At 44.8% G+C, this 16,631-nt stretch overlaps 1 protein-coding gene across 1 annotated transcript; it reads left to right on the forward strand.

The window, feature by feature from the left end:
- Window positions 1-1,343: 1,343 nt before the first annotated feature.
- agxta (alanine--glyoxylate and serine--pyruvate aminotransferase a) lies at window positions 1,344-12,583 on the forward strand. Its single transcript, XM_071342342.1, has 11 exons — window positions 1,344-1,978; window positions 4,114-4,306; window positions 6,461-6,525; window positions 7,997-8,097; window positions 8,226-8,296; window positions 9,043-9,127; window positions 9,298-9,396; window positions 9,983-10,052; window positions 10,318-10,413; window positions 11,719-11,847; window positions 12,160-12,583. Exons 1-11 carry the CDS (start codon window positions 1,820-1,822, stop codon window positions 12,265-12,267), a joined length of 1,176 nt encoding a protein of 391 aa, XP_071198443.1. The 5' UTR covers window positions 1,344-1,819; the 3' UTR covers window positions 12,268-12,583.
- The last annotated feature ends 4,048 nt before the right edge of the window (window positions 12,584-16,631 follow it).

Below are 16,631 nucleotides of genomic sequence, written 5' to 3' on the forward strand. Positions count from 1 at the left end.
ATTCTGGTTAGGGCCAGTTTGCGCTGTTCTGTGAAGGGAGTATTACACAGCTTTGTACGAGATCTTCAGTTTCTTGGCAATTTCTCACATGGAATAGCCTTCATTTCTCAGAACGAGAATAGACTGATGAGTTTCAGAAGAAAGTTATTTGTTTCTGGCCATTTTGAACCCAGAAATGCTGATGCTCCAGATACAACTAGCCTAAAGAAGTCCAGTTTTATTGCTTCTTTAATCAGAACAACAGTTTTCAGCTGTGCTAACATAATTGCAAAAGGGTTTTCTAATGATCAATTTGCCTTTTAAAATGATAAACTTGGATTAACTAACACAACGTGCCGTTGGAACACAGGAGTGATAGTTGCTGATAATGGGCTTCTGTACGCATATGTAGATATTACATTAAAAATCCGTCGTTTTCAGCTACAATAGTCATTTACAACATTAACAATGTCCACACTGTATTTCGGATAAATTTGATGTTATTTAAAAAATTGACATGTTTTTTTTGCTTTTCATTCAAAAGCAAAGAACATTACTCAGTGACCCCAAACATTTCAACGGTAGTGTATGTAAATTGTAAAGTATTTGTCTAATGTATTTTCGTTACGTGTCGGACCGCAGGAAGACTGACTAGCTGTCACCATGGCATCAGCTAATGGGGATCGAAACAAAAATCAACAAATTAAAATAAAAATCAGGAAGTAGACTGAAATGAATTGGAATTAGAAAGTGTAGTAGTGTACTTTCAGAATTGACTGGAATTGAAATGATATTGACCCCAACCTTGGAGGAAATCTAGACTGGGACTCTTTGGAAAACAATGGCAAAGCATGATACTGACTGGACTATCCTCGACAAAATATCAGCACATACAACAGATAGGTGCGGTGTAATGTGTTGTTTTACAGGGTCAGCCATAGTAGTACGGCGCCCCTGGAGCAAAGTGCATCAACCAATTTTTCACTTTTTCGGCTCAGGTATTCGAACCAGCGACTTTCGGTTAATGGGCCAACACTCTAAATGAATGGACGGGGGGGGGGGGGGGGGGGGTTACAGATGCTTCACTGGAGTGGTGTTTAAATAAACAAAAGTCCACTGAGAGTCTTTCCAACATCCCCCCCTGAATTGACTCGACTCCAAGGGATAACGGTTTAGGAACTAGAGAAGAGTTGGGGGGGGGGTTGGTCTCCTGTGCCTGTTCACTGCCTCTCTGTGTCACTGAGTAACCACTGACCAAACAGACACATTGGAGTGATCAAGGAAACCATATCAGCTCACCACAAAACCAAACCCCATGAATTAAAAACAGGGCAGAATCACATGATCACAAAAAAATGTATATATACGTTTTATTAGACAAGTATCAAGGTCCATATATTTTACCATTAGGTTTATTTGATTGAAATTAAAAAAGTGAGTGTGTGCTGAATTCTTCCTACAGTGTTGTGATATAATTCTATGACCTACTGAAGCAACGGTGGTTAATGGTTAACCCTTGTAAATGTGTGTTGAACAATGGTGTGAATACATTACCGGGAACAAACATGTGACCTGAAGAAAAAAAAAAAATGTGTGATACATGGTTTTATGCATTCTGATCAAATTCAAAAACACTTTTCAGGAGTAAACGACGAAAGGTTTGCTTGAACAAAATCCTCACAGTCAAAACAGTATGCAAAACAAACATGGAAGTGGGAGGGGTTTAAAGGCCTCTTTTGTCAGATGAGAGGTGTGCGTCTGTCAGGTTGCTTTTACAGAGTCAGAGTCCAGACCGTGTAATTTTATCATATCCACACTGCTAACAAGCCCAGCTAGAGCCATGTCGTCCCTCTCCGTCCCGCCACCAAAATGTCTCCAGAAAACCTTCGTGGCTCCGCGGCGACACATGTTTGGACCCGGACCGTCCAATGTTCCTCCTCGCATCTTAGCGGCAGGGGCCGAGCCCATCATCGGTCACATGCATCCAGAAATGCTCGAGGTATGTCTACAAAGTTTGGTTATGAACAATCAATCTCAACTAAGGTAACCGTGTAAAAAAAAAAAAAGAAAGTACTTTTATGCAGGATTTACTCATATGCCTAAATGGTTGAATTGGATATTTTAGATAAGGCTTGTAATATTATCCCTGAACCATATTGTCTGTTTGTTTAACTGCTTATCTCCCCAAGCAAAAGTGTTTTATGAACATTTCAAGATTAGCCATTGTACAATACTGTATGTCAACCAGCCTTTTGGGGGGTCCTAAGCTAGATTTGGTTGGGGGCCCCCCAACCTTGCGGGCAAAACGTTTTTTGGCAGTAAATACGTTTTTTTTGCCAGTAAATACGTTTTTCGGCAGTAAATACGTTTTTTTTGGCAGTAAATACGTTTTTTGGCAGTAAATACATTTTTTGGCAGTAAATACATTTTTTGCCAGTAAATACGTTTTTTTGGCAGTAAATACATTTTTTTGGCAGTAAATACGTTTTTTGGCACTAGCTAGGTTTCCATCCAATTGGGGACAGATCTATCACGCGAAGATTCTAAAATCTGCATAGAAACAATATGCACATTTCCCCCACCAGCGATGTTTCCATCAAATTGACCTGTGGCGGATAAAACGATGGGTGTAGTGACGTAGGGGACATAAAAATACATTTTGCGGTTAACTTCCCATGTACCGATAAAAAAAAATACAATTTAAATGGGTTTCCGTCGCATTTTCAACTCTACTGATGGTTTTGTCACCAAAAAAAATTGTGTTAAATAGCGATTGTGCCCAACTCTGGTCTTGGCAGGAACGCTCTAGCTAACAGCTGGCAGATACAAGGTGGGTAGGTTACCTACATTATGAGATTATTATGAATGAGGTATGATATTATTTTTATTTGTCAAACTGCAGCCAAGGATCGATCATCAAGTCATTAGACCCTCGATATTTAATGGAAAGGAGCATCAAGCTCATCCCCGTGCACTTTCACCACCCTGTGAAGTTTATCAGAAGTTATTATCTAGCCTAATAAACTGCATGCTTTCACGAGACGTAGTGGGAAGACCACACAACATCATTGCGTGACTCCAAGTTTTATTTTGGTTATTATATCAATATATAATTTCTCGCATAATTCATTTTAACTGACACAAAGAGATCCCACCTTGTCTAGTGTATTTCATTTTATGACATTTGGAAAGTTTTTCAACAAATTTGCTGATTCTATCAGGCCTGTCATTGCAGGGTGGCCTAGTGGTTAGAGCGTTGGGCCAATAACCGAAAGGTTGCTGGATCAAATCCCTGAGCTGACAAGGTAAAACATCTGTCGTTCTGTCCTTGAACAAGGCAGGGCGTAATTGTAAATAAGAATGTGTTCTTAACCGACTTGCCTAGTTAAATAATGGTTAAATAAAAAAATAAAACAAAATTGGATGGAAACCTGGTTAGTGTAAAGTACATTCCCTACAATTCTTCACATTCTTGCCATGACTTATGCCATGTTCATATGATATCTGCGTGAGAATGACTAACAAAATCAAATGGGGGGGGCCCCCCTGGGGGTCAGGGCCCTTGAGCGCTTGCCCGGTCGGCATGGCGATGTTTAGGCCTACAAGCTCTAGACAGCTACCTTCCTTAGCAATCAAAAACATGTAGGCTGACATGGACTAATTGAGCTACTGACATAACAAAGTGAGATAAAACGTCTGATGCAACATGTGTATTCTATCTTTCAACAGTAATTTGAGACCCCCGACTGAGTTAAAAATACATAAATAATTACATTTGGGTCGACCGCGTGGCCCTACACACAGCATGTAGACTGCGTATAGGAAGAGGCGGCTCTGCGTTCAACTGATGTAAAAGTGATGTGTGTTTTAAACCTGTTTTGACTACCCATCGAACCTATTACAGTGTTGAGACAAATGTACCAAAAATCATTATATGAGATGTAGGATAGGATCAAGTTTAATATCCCGAGGGGGGAAAATTGTCTTCGACACACAGTACTGCAGTATACACAATAGACACTGTACACTACACACTAGACATAACACATAAAGTACACATCCTAATACTCAGTGTCTACCCGACAGACTCCTGGTCCCATAATCATCTCTTTACTGTGTTTGTTGGCGTTGTAGATAATGAGTGACATCAAGAGTGGGATCCAATACGCCTTCCAGACCCAGAACAACATGACAATAGCAGTGAGTGGCACAGGACACACGGCCATGGAGTGTGCCATCTTCAACGCCGTAGAGCCAGGCGAAGGGGTTCTCACCGCGGTCAATGGGATCTGGGGAGAACGGGCAGCGGAGATGGCAGAGAGGATAGGTACTTGATTATTTTGGGATACGTTCCATAGGGCCCCTTGTTCCCTTTTTTGACAAGAGCCCTATGGGTCGTGGTCAACAGCAGTGCACTATGGGTCCTGGTCAACAGCAGTGCACTATGGGTCGTGGTCAACAGCAGTGCCCTATGGGTCGTGGTCAACAGCAGTGCACTATGGGTCGTGGTCAACAGCAGTGCACTATGGGTCGTGGTCAACAGCAGTGCACTATGGGTCCTGGTCAACAGCAGTGCACTATGGGTCCTGGTCAACAGCAGTGCACTATGGGTCCTGGTCAACAGCAGTGCACTATGGGTCGTGGTCAACAGCAGTGCACTATGGGTCGTGGTCAACAGCAGTGCCCTATGGGTCCTGGTCAACAGCAGTGCCCTATGGGTCGTTGTCAACAGCAGTGCACTATGGGCCGTGGTCAACAGCAGTGCACTATGGGTCGTGGTCAACAGCAGTGCACTATGGGTCGTGGTCAACAGCAGTGCACTATGGGTCGTGGTGAACAGCAGTGCACTATGGGTCGTGGTCAACAGCAGTGCACTATGGGTCGTGGTCAACAGCAGTGCACTATGGGTCCTGGTCAACAGCAGTGCACTATGGGTCCTGGTCAACAGCAGTGCACTATGGGTCGTGGACAACAGCAGTGCACTATGGGTCGTGGACAACACCAGTGCACTATGGGTCGTGGTCAACAGCAGTGCACTATGGGTCGTGGTCAACAGCAGTGCACTATGGGTCCTGGTCAACAGCAGTGCACGATGGGTCCTGGTCAACAGCAGTGCCCTATGGGTCCTGGTCAACAGCAGTGCCCTATGGGTCCTGGTCAACAGCAGTGCACTATGGGTCGTGGTCAACAGCAGTGCACTATGGGTCGTGGTCAACAGCAGTGCACTATGGGTCCTGGTCAACAGCAGTGCCCTATGGGTCGTGGTCAACAGCAGTGCACTATGGGTCGTGGTCAACAGCAGTGCACTATGGGTCGTGATCAACAGCAGTGCACTATGGGTCCTGGTCAACAGCAGTGCACTATGGGTCCTGGTCAACAGCAGTGCCCTATGGGTCCTGGTCAACAGCAGTGCCCTATGGGTCCTGGTCAACAGCAGTGCACTATGGGTCCTGGTCAACAGCAGTGCACTATGGGACCTGGTCAACAGCAGTGCCCTATGGGTTCTGGTCAACAGCAGTGCCCTATGGGTTCTGGTCAACAGCAGTGCACTATGGGTCCTGGTCAACAGCAGTGCACTATGGGTCCTGGTCAACAGCAGTGCACTATGGGTCCTGGTCAACAGCAGTGCACTATGGGTCCTGGTCAACAGCAGTGCACTATGGGTCGTGGTCAACAGCAGTGCACTATGGGTCCTGGTCAACAGCAGTGCACTATGGGTCCTGGTCAACAGCAGTGCCCTATGGGTCCTGGTCAACAGCAGTGCACTATGGGTCGTGGTCAACAGCAGTGCACTATGGGTCCTGGTCAACAGCAGTGCACTATGGGTCCTGGTCAACAGCAGTGCCCTATGGGTTCTGGTCAACAGCAGTGCACTATGGGTCCTGGTCAACAGCAGTGCACTATGGGTCGTGGTCAACAGCAGTGCACTATGGGTCCTGGTCAACAGCAGTGCCCTATGGGTCCTGGTCAACAGCAGTGCCCTATGGGTCCTGGTCAACAGCAGTGCACTATGGGTCCTGGTCAACAGCAGTGCACTATGGGTCCTGGTCAACAGCAGTGCACTATATAGTGGATAGGGTGTCATTGGGTAACCATGACCATTGCCTGTAAAAGTTGTGCTTCTGTCCCTCTCCTTGCCCCAACCTGGGCTCAAACCAGGGACCCTCTGAACACATCAACAACTGCCTTCCCACAAAGCATTGTTACCTATCGCTCCACAACAGCCACAGCCTTAGCAGAGCAACAACTAGTTCAAGGTCTCAGAGCGAGTGAAGTCACCAACTGAAACGCTGCAAGCGTGCACCGCTAACTAGCTAGCAGTTTCACGCTATTTACACGCCTGTGACACAAACACGAACCTGCGAGCACACCTGGTTACAATGACCTCGGTTCAAATACCGTAGCTTTGCCCATTAAGGAAGTTCCCTTTCAACTGACACATTTGTGATTTACATAATACCATTTCCCATCAACCCAACAGGTGCCAGAGTTCATTCCATTGGGACCACTGCAGGGGGCTATTTCACCAGTGAAGAGATTGATCAGGTAACGACACACATCTCATTTGATCTGCACATACCCTAACCTTCATCTATAGGTATAGATTCTCCTACCCTAACCCTCATCTACAGGTATAGAGACTCCTACCCTAACCTTCATCTGTAGGTATAGATTCTCCTACCCTAACCTTCATCTACAGGTATAGAGACTCCTACCCTAACCTTCATCTATAGGTATAGATACTCCTACCCTAACCTTCATCTATAAGTATAGATATTCCTACCCTAACCTTCATCAGTAAGTATAGATATTCCTACCCTAACCTTCATCAGTAGGTATAGATACTCCTACCCTAACCTTCATCTATAAGTATAGAGACTCCTACCCTAACCTTCATCTATAAGTATAGAGACTCCTACCCTAACCTTCATCTATAAGTAGAGAGACTCCTACCCTAACCTTCATCTACAGGTATATATACTCCTACCCTAACATTCATCAGTACGTATAGATACTCCTACCCTAACCTTCATCTACAGGTATAGATACTCCTACCCTAACATTCATCAGTACGTATAGATACTCCTACCCTAACCTTCATCTACAGGTATAGATACTCCTACCCTAACCTTCATCTATAGGTGTAGATACTCCTACCCTAACCTTCATCTACAGGTGTAGAGACTCCTACCCTAACCTTCATCTACAGGTATAGATACTCCTACCCTAACCTTCATCTATAGGTGTAGATACTCCTATCCTAACCTTCATCAGTAAGTATAGAGACTCCTACCCTAACCTTCATCTATAGGTATAGATACTCCTACCCTAACCTTCATCAGTAAGTATAGATTCTCCTACCCTAACCTTCATCTATAGGTATAGATACTCCTACCCTAACCTTCATCTATAGGTATAGATACTCCTACCATAACCTTCATCTATAAGTATAGATATACCAAATTGCTGCTATCGATACACCATAAGTACGTCCCAAGTGGAACCCTATTCCCTATGTAGTGTATTACTATATACCAGTGCCCTATTCCCTATGTAGTGTACTACTATATACCAGTGCCCTATTCCCTATGTAGTGTACTACTATATACCAGTGCCCTATTCCCTATGTAGTGTATCACTTTTGACCAGGGCTCATTTCATTCTGTGCATCAAGAGTGGTATTTCTGATCTGTCGTGTCTCTGTTTCTCCCCAGGCCCTGGCCAAACACAAGCCTGTTCTGATCTGTCTGTCTGTTTCTCCCCAGGCCCTGGCCAAACACAAGCCTGTTCTGATCTGTCTGTCTGTTTCTCCCCAGGCCCTGGCCAAACACAAGCCTGTTCTGATCTGTCTCTGTTTCTCCCCAGGCCCTGGCCAAACACAAGCCTGTTCTGATCTGTCTGTCTGTTTCTCCCCAGGCCCTGGCCAAACACAAGCCTGTTCTGATCTGTCTGTCTGTTTCTCCCCAGGCCCTGGCCAAACACAAGCCTGTTCTGATCTGTCTCTGTTTCTCCCCAGGCCCTGGCCAAACACAAGCCTGTGCTGTTCTTCCTAACCCACGGAGAATCCTCCACAGGAGTAGTTCATCCACTAGATGGCATTGGAGACATATGTCACAAGTAAAGAGCCCCTTAATCCACCTCTTCAGCTTCCATGTCAATATAAATGCTTATAAAACCCAACAGATAATATACAGTACCAGTGAATTATTTGTTATAAAGTGGCGCCTCTCCTTTCTTTCTGCAAGGCACAACTGTCTGTTTCTCGTTGACTGTGTGGCTTCAATGGGAGGTGCCCCACTTTACATGGACAAACAAGGTATGGTGTTGTAGTGACCCTGTTCCAAATAGCACAAGGACCCTGCAGGAATAACAGTTCCTGTTGAGAGGGCTGAGCAAAGATCACATCGGTGTTACAGAGACACCCGTTGCTCCGGGATACACAGACAGGTTTATCAAGAGCACCTAGTTAAAGACCCTGAGAGGGAAAGCTAGTTAAAGACCCTGAGAGGGAAAGCTAGTTAAAGACCCTGAGGGGAAAAGCTAGTTAAAGACCCTGAGGGGGAAAGCTAGTTAAAGACCCTGAGGGGGAAAGCTAGTTAAAGACCCTGAGGGGGAAAGCTAGTTAAAGACCCTGAGGGGGAAAGCTAGTTAAAGACCCTGAGGGGGAAAGCTAGTTAAAGACCCTGAGGGGGAAAGCTAGTTAAAGACCCTGAGGGGGAAAGCTAGTTAAAGACCCTGAGGGGGAAAGCTAGTTAAAGACCCTGAGGGGGAAAGCTAGTTAAAGACCCTGAGGGGGAAAGCTAGTTAAAGACCCTGAGGGGGAAAGCTAGTTAAAGACCCTGGGGGGGAAAGCTTGCCTGTGTTGATGCTTATTATGAAGTTACGTTGGACTATTGGCATGCACCATAACCCTGCATATAACTTTGCTACATACCTATTATTTCACGATGTGAAAATAGCATTACTACTAGTTTAATTAATTGTACTGCCATAAGAGCTAACAGATTTTCAGGTTGAAACTTAACTAGTCAAGTTAATTTTGGTTCCTTGTGTTTTCTTCAGGTATCGACATCCTGTACTCTGGCTCACAGAAGGTCCTAAATGCACCACCTGGGACCGCTCCCATTTCCTTCAGTGAAAGAGCATGGTGAGGAAGGTGTTCTAGTCCGTAGCTTTAGAAATGCCGGGGAAAAAATACATGTTGTAAGTGCTTTTTAAATGGTACAAAAATGACCTGATATTTACGAAGCAATTAAACAGAAACAAACCTATCAAATTAATTTGTTCTATGAGCACTTATTTTCTGCTTCTATCCAGCCAGAAAGTATTCAATCGGAAAACAAAGCCAGTGTCGTTCTTCCTGGACATGACCTGGCTGGCAAACTACTGGGGTTGTGACGGCAAACCTGCTAGAATGTGAGACTCCCATAATGCATTACATCAAGAGTCTTGTATCACCAACACATCATCTAACACCATATTCTATGACATCATCGTACACCACATTCTATGACGTCATCGTACACCACATTCTATGACATCATCGAACACCTCATTCTATGACATAATTTAACACCACCTTCTATGACCTCATTTAACACCACCTCCAATGACCTCATCAAACACCACCTTCTATGACCTCATCTAACACCGCCTTCTATGACCTCATCTAACACCACATTCAATGACATCACCGTACACCACATTATATGACATCATCTAACACCACCTATGACATCATCTAACACCACCTATGACATCATCTAACACCACCTTCTATGACATCATCGTACACCACATTCTATGACATCATCGCACACCACATTCTATGACATCATCTCACACCACATTCTATGACATCATCTCACTTAACAAAAACACAGTTTAACAGTTTGCGATGATGCTCCTGTGAATGTCAAGGGAATCACAGCTCAGAGTGTAAGTAAAGCAGAATGTATCATTAGTGACAGTACTTAGTCTGACCTGTTGTTCCTTTGAACAGATACCACCACACTGCGCCTGTGTCTGCCTTCTACTCTCTCCGGGAGAGTCTGGCTATCCTCGCTGAACAGGTGACTTTAGTCTGGTTCCTAAATCATGATGCCATTCACGCTCTTAGATAGAGTTACATCTTATAGATTCATAAGATAATTCACAGGGATAAATTATATCATAACACTCTGATATAGGTTTTAAATCATCCACTAATCTTCTCTCTCTCTCTCTGAGATATAAGATCATTGAAAATGTAAACGGGAATATGTTATAGCAGCATAGCGCACGGTAGTTGTGTTTGTGATGATGAAATGACATACCTGTGTCTCTACTCTCTCCCAGGGTCTGGAGAACTCCTGGCAAAGACACAAGGAAGTAGCAGAATACTTCCATGAAGGCCTAGAGAAAATGGGCCTGAAACTGTTTGTGAAAGACAAGGTCAGTATCAAAGACCTTAAAGAGATTTACTGTAAACTATTTACTGTAGTCTATTTAAAGTACAAATGAAAGAAAAAAAACACATTAAATAACTTAACTACACATACACTATAACCTTATTCTGTGTTGTAACAGAAGTATGTTAAATATATTGCAGACAGCCATATGTTTTACTGTAAAACAAAAACACTCAGACCCCTTAGCCTGTTATGGCTAGACGATCCTTTCGACAACATCCGGTGGAATTGCAGAGCGCGGAATTCAAATTAAATTATTAGAAATATTTAACTTTCATAAAATCACAAGTGCAATTACACCAAAATAAAGCTTAACTTCTTGTTAATCCAGCCGCCGTGTCAGATTTCAAAAAGGCTTTACGGCGAAAGCAAACCATGCGATTATCTGAGGACAGCGCCTCATTATACAAATGCATAACAAATACTTTTCAACCAGGGAGGTGCGACACGAAAGTCAGAAATAACGATATAATTCATGCCTTACCTTTGAAGACCTTCTTCTGTTGGCACTCCAAAATGTCCCATAAACATCACAATTGGTCCTTTTGTTCGATAAATTCCTTCGTTATATCTCCAAAATGTCAATTTATTTGGCGCGTTTGATCCAGAAAAACACCGGTTCCAACTCGCCCAACATGACTACAAATGATCTAATAAGTTACCTGTAAACTTGGTCCAAACATTTCAAACAACTTTCCTAATCCAACTTTAGGTATCCTAAAACATAAATAATCTATCAAATTTAAGACGGAATATACTGTGTTCAATAGCGGATAAAATCAAAGTGGAGCGAGCTCCAGGTAGCGCGCCCCAAACAAAAGAGTCCACTTGGCTTGACACTCATTCTGAACAGGGCTCAAAAGAAAAACATCAACCAATTTCTAGACTTGACATCTAGTGGAAGCCATAGGAACTGCAACCAGGTGCCTCAGAAATCTAGTTTCCCACAGAAAACCAATTGAAAACACAGTGAACTCAAAAAAAAAAAATCTGGATGGTTTGTCCTCAGGGTTTCGCCTGCCAAATACGTTCTGTTATACTCACAGACATTATTTTAACAGTTTTAGAAACTTTTGAGTGTTTTCTACCCAAATCTACCAATTATATGCATATCCTAGCTTCTGGGCCTGAGTAGCAGGCAGTTTACTTTGGACACGCTTTTCATCCGGACGTGAAAATACTGCCCCCAAACAGGTTTAAACACTCCTCTTTCCCTATGTTTTACTGTAAAACAAGACACTCAGACTCCTTAAACACTCCTCTTTCCATTGATGGTTCCATTCGCCAGAACGCCAGGTTGCCCACGGTCACCACTATAGTAGCACCCCCTGGATATGACTGGAAGGAGATCACCAGATACATCATGAAGAATCACAACCTAGAGATCTCTGGAGGACTGGGACCATCCGTTGGCCAGGTGAGTTACTTCAGGGGGTAGAGCAAAAAAATGGTTGAGAACCACTGAGTTAGTGGACTGAGGCCGTCTCAAGCCAGGACACAGACTGGACTACTGCTGCTTCTTAGTTCTGGATGAGTTACCAGTCATAGTAGGTACCTTTATGAACCGTTATGCATTGCTTTGACCATGGGTTAAGTAGCTACGATCGTGATCATCAGCCCTCTTTACTAATCATAACAACTATTGTCAACTGCTGCGATAACAGGTTGGTCGACCATGCCTTCCCCTATGTGCAACCGGCTCACTGACCTGTCCCGTCTCTCTCCTCAGGTGCTGCGTGTGGGACTGATGGGGGGTAACAGCAGCAAGGCCAGTGTTGACATGGTGCTGGAGGCCCTGAGAGATGCTCTCAGATACTGTCATAAAAGCAAAGTATAACATGGCTCAAACGCTTCCATAATAGCAAGGTCAAAGTCTGGATCAACATTGTAAACCGTCTCTGGCAAGGTCAAACATGGCTAAAACACTGCCATAAGAACAAATTATAACATGGCTGTCTGAAAGTAAGTTTAAGTCAGCTTTGATATCAGGGAAGAACAATTCATGGAATTATATGTTGAATAAAAAAAAAAAAAAAAAAATACAGTATGATTTGTTTGTTAAGTCTGATTCAAGTGTTGTGTAAACTTCTAATCAAATACATGTTATGTGATTGTGTGTTTTCCTTTCATTTGATTAAAAACAAAGGAATGTTCTCAATGCTTTCAATGTTTGAATACATTTTTGTCGCTCGTTTTCCAAAACTGTAATAATATTCTGTCAACAGTAGATTACGCCCTCTATTTACAGAAGTGCTACTTACATTTTATTTTGAATAAGAAGAAGAAGAATCCAGATGTGGCGCCGCCGGACGTTCCTTCCTTGTTGACGTTTTGCACAAAAGCGCGTGGAACTGTTCCATTGTGTTATCGGTCCTTGTCTGGGGGGCAAGTTAGCTAGCTACAACAAGGCTTTTAGTTTTGTGAGTTCCCGAACACCGGTACAATAGCTATAAAGATATATTCGTGCACTATTTAACAATGACATGCCGAAGAGGAGCTCTCAGTCATCGACAAGGCAGTGAAAACGACACAATGTATCAAACTAGTCCAACCACTGCAGAGAGCGAACGGCCGGTTTGAGACCAAGGTAAAGCCCGTTTGAAGTTGGATATTCAATGGATATTCGCGCTTTCAAACCACTTGAGCCACAGACTCCCAAATAAGTGTCATGATGTTGGAAAAATTGCGCACAACATTGCACAGGTCTTATTTTCACGATGTGGACATTAATTCGCTTTCCAAATCTAATAAACATGTGGAAATGTGAGCAGCATTTTGTATTCCTCGTTTAATTAGTTACGGAGCGTAAACAAAGTATAAACTTTTTTACATTCGAATTTCAATAGCTCCTTTGTCATGTGACCTACTGACTTCAAACAATGTTCAATGTACACTCAGTGGGCCTACACATTGCACAATCTTTAGTTTGTCCATTATCATCTCACAAGGTTTTACATACATTTTTCAAGTTTCCTAATTTGTGACCTACTGACCTCAAACTACTTTCAGAATGTCCACGGACTGGCGGAGACGGGCGCCTCGAGGCGTCCAGTGCGGTAACGCGACCGGTCCCGGAGAAGCTGGAAGGAGCCCCGGGGAGAGTTCTCTTTTCTTTGTGAAGCGCCCTGGAATGGGTTCGCCACGAGAGAGGGGCCCAAGCCCTGTAAAGCGTTGCAGTTCCGGCGGTGTCCGGTGAACTCTCGCTGGCCCTTGAAAATCTGGTGGACAGGGTGTAAATCCTTCTTGTGGATCTCCCCAGCCCTGTTCGCGCTGGGTCTCCGGCGAGTCGTATCGGCCGGCGCCAAGCAGCTGACTTAGAACTGGTGCGGACCAGGGGAATCCGACTGTTTAATTAAAACCAAGCATCACGAAGGCCCGAGGTGGGCGTTGACGCGATGTGATTTCTACCCAGTTCTCTGAATTCAATGAAGCGCGGGTAAATGGCGGGAGTAACAATGACTCCCTTAAGGAGTCCTGAGCTTTAGTAAGGGAGATAACGAGGTAGCCCTCTAAGCAGGGCTCTTCCAATCCCTCCCTGTATGCCACCTGTTTTCAGGTGTCGCTAACGATGCAAACCAAAACGGGAGTTACCTCGGTACTAGTCCGTATGCAAAGAGAGTCCTGCAGATGGTGACGGCTGTTGATCGTTAACAGAAAGGCGGCAGTCGGTCCTGGAATACGGGGCTTTAGGTCAAGCATGAAAATGTGAGGGCGGTTCCACCAGACTCAATGATTTGCTGCGGCGCTCTTGTTAACAAATCCTGACCTTGACAGGAAGCCAATCAGAGAAGGATGGCTTGAACGCATCCCTGGCTTTGGCTGGGAGGAGGGAGTTAAGTCCTGGGAGATGGCTGATAATGTACTTACTGGCATCAGTCTGATCACAGAGTGACTGTGGTGAAACGTTTAAAACACGCGTCCCCCGTATACTTAGCTAACTCTAAACCGCGAAGGTTTGAATCGAACTCTGGCTTCGGCTGGACCCGCTAACAGTGGAGCACTAAATGGAGATGGAATGTTCTTAGCAGTTATGGACACTGCCCGGTCTCAGGTCCACCTGGATGCGGGACTCTACACATTCTATGTGGGAGCTCTCCTCCACGCTCCTTGGAGCACGTAGTGGAGATGGCATGTGCCTTAGCATTAGCTGACACTACCAGGCCTCAGGCTTGCCTGAATGCGTTACACCACACATTGTAGGGGGGAGGTCTCCTCTACGCTCACTGTTCGCGCTGGGTCTCCGGCGAGTCGTATCGGCCGGCGCCAAGCAGCTGACTTAGAACTGGTGCGGACCAGGGGAATCCGACTGTTTAATTAAACCCAATGGGTTTAGTCTCCGGTGAGGCGGAGACTAAACTCATTGGCCCTGCAGTGATAGGACATTGCATGGTTCTGGGTCATGCCCTACGAAGTGGGGAGAGGTATCTCCAGCTTGTCTGGGGAGGGAGGCCTACATCTGATGTGGGCAGTACCATCCACGCCCATTGATTTGCTGCGGACCCATAAAACGGACGGAAGAAGCCTAGGTTCACACCGGGCACGGATCACTGAATGTCAACTTGATGAAATTCAAAAGGAACATACCCACCTGTCACGGTCGCACTCAAATCCCCCAAGCACATTTGGTGTATGTGTATGGCTGAGGAGCCAATGGTGCAAAGCTACCATCTGTGGGATTATGACTGAACGCCTCTAAGTCAGAATCCCCCCCTAAACGTAATGATACCGTAGCACCATGGATCTTCGGTTGGCCCGGGATAGCCTGCCTCTTTTTGCAGGTGAGTCGAGCTGTTAGTGAAGGGGTTGGGGTGTGGCCAGATGAGTTGCCGCCCCTCTCCTGATGCGCACCGCATGTTTGTGGGGAACCCGGTGGGCAAGGTTATGGAGATGGCTGACCCCCTGAGCCCCGGCCCGAGACACGGTGATGGGTGATGCCCAGTGAGAGGGGTGTTGACCGGGTAGGGAGAGTAGGTGTGGAGGCCTGGAGGTCTGTAGTTCCAGGGAGTAAGCTATACACTCTCAGGCCCAGGGAGAGAGCGGGCAGGAAGTGTAGGCCTAGAGGCCTTGAGGCAGAGGTCACCAGGTCAATGGGGGCCTGCGTGGAGGTCAGGAAGGCCCCAGGGAGAAGGCCCAAGCGAATAGGTGTGTGAGTGACACTGTCCTTCAGGGTTAGCAGGCAATTAATGTAAAATTATGTGAGATGAAAATAAACAAACAAAAGGGAGTGCCATGTATACGGCTAGTCAGTGGATATTCTGAAAGTAGTTTGAGGGATGTAGGTCACATGACAATATCCAGCAACTTCGCACAGCCATTGACGAGGAGTGGGACAACTTTCCACAGGCCACAATCAACAGCCTGATCAACTCTATGCAAAGGAGATATCGTGCTGCATGAGGCAAAATGGTGGTTCACACCAGATACTGACTGGTTCTCTGATCCAGACCCCTACTTTTTTTTAGTTTTTAAGGTATCTGTGACCAACCAATGCATATCTCTATTCCCATTTATGTGAAATCCATAAATTAGGACCTAATGAATTTTTCATTTTACTATTTTCCTTATATGAACTGTAACTCAGTAAAATCTTTGAAATTGTTACATGTTGCGTTTTTATATTTGTGTAGAGTATATTATGACCGGATGTATAAATGTGAACCATCCGGTTGGCGTTTCCACTCATGACCAAATATGGTGATGAGGGGAAGCCCGGTGGGAGAAGATGGAGCGAGATGGAGTTTGACATTCTGCAATTTCTCATCGATACAGTCTTCTGTTTCCCATCTAAAATCTGTAACAAACAGAGTGGACTGCGTTTGTAGACTTCACCCTTTGCGTTGTTTCTAAGGAGTACAAGGGAGAGTTATTGCACACGCCCACTTCACAGAGTAGGTGTTTCCCAAATGAAAATATGCGAATAAAATACTAGAACGCACCAATAGGATCTCACTACCTCGGTTAGTTATAAAAAAAATCATTGCTGCTTTTCTCGTGTAGCCACACCTCCAAATTCCACAGACCCTGGTGCAAGGCAGTACCGACCCAAATGAGTGTTTGTGCTGTTCTGACGGGACTTGATAATACCAACACTTGGAAGAACTAAATGTGTCTGCCGAAGACACTGATGTCAGTCACAACAGTATGTGACTGATCATGCAGATTTCCCAGACATTATCAACCCAGTAGTCACTGAAACGTTTT

This window comes from Salvelinus alpinus, chromosome 15, assembly GCF_045679555.1.
Source record: "Salvelinus alpinus chromosome 15, SLU_Salpinus.1, whole genome shotgun sequence".
NCBI lineage: Eukaryota > Metazoa > Chordata > Actinopteri > Salmoniformes > Salmonidae > Salvelinus > Salvelinus alpinus.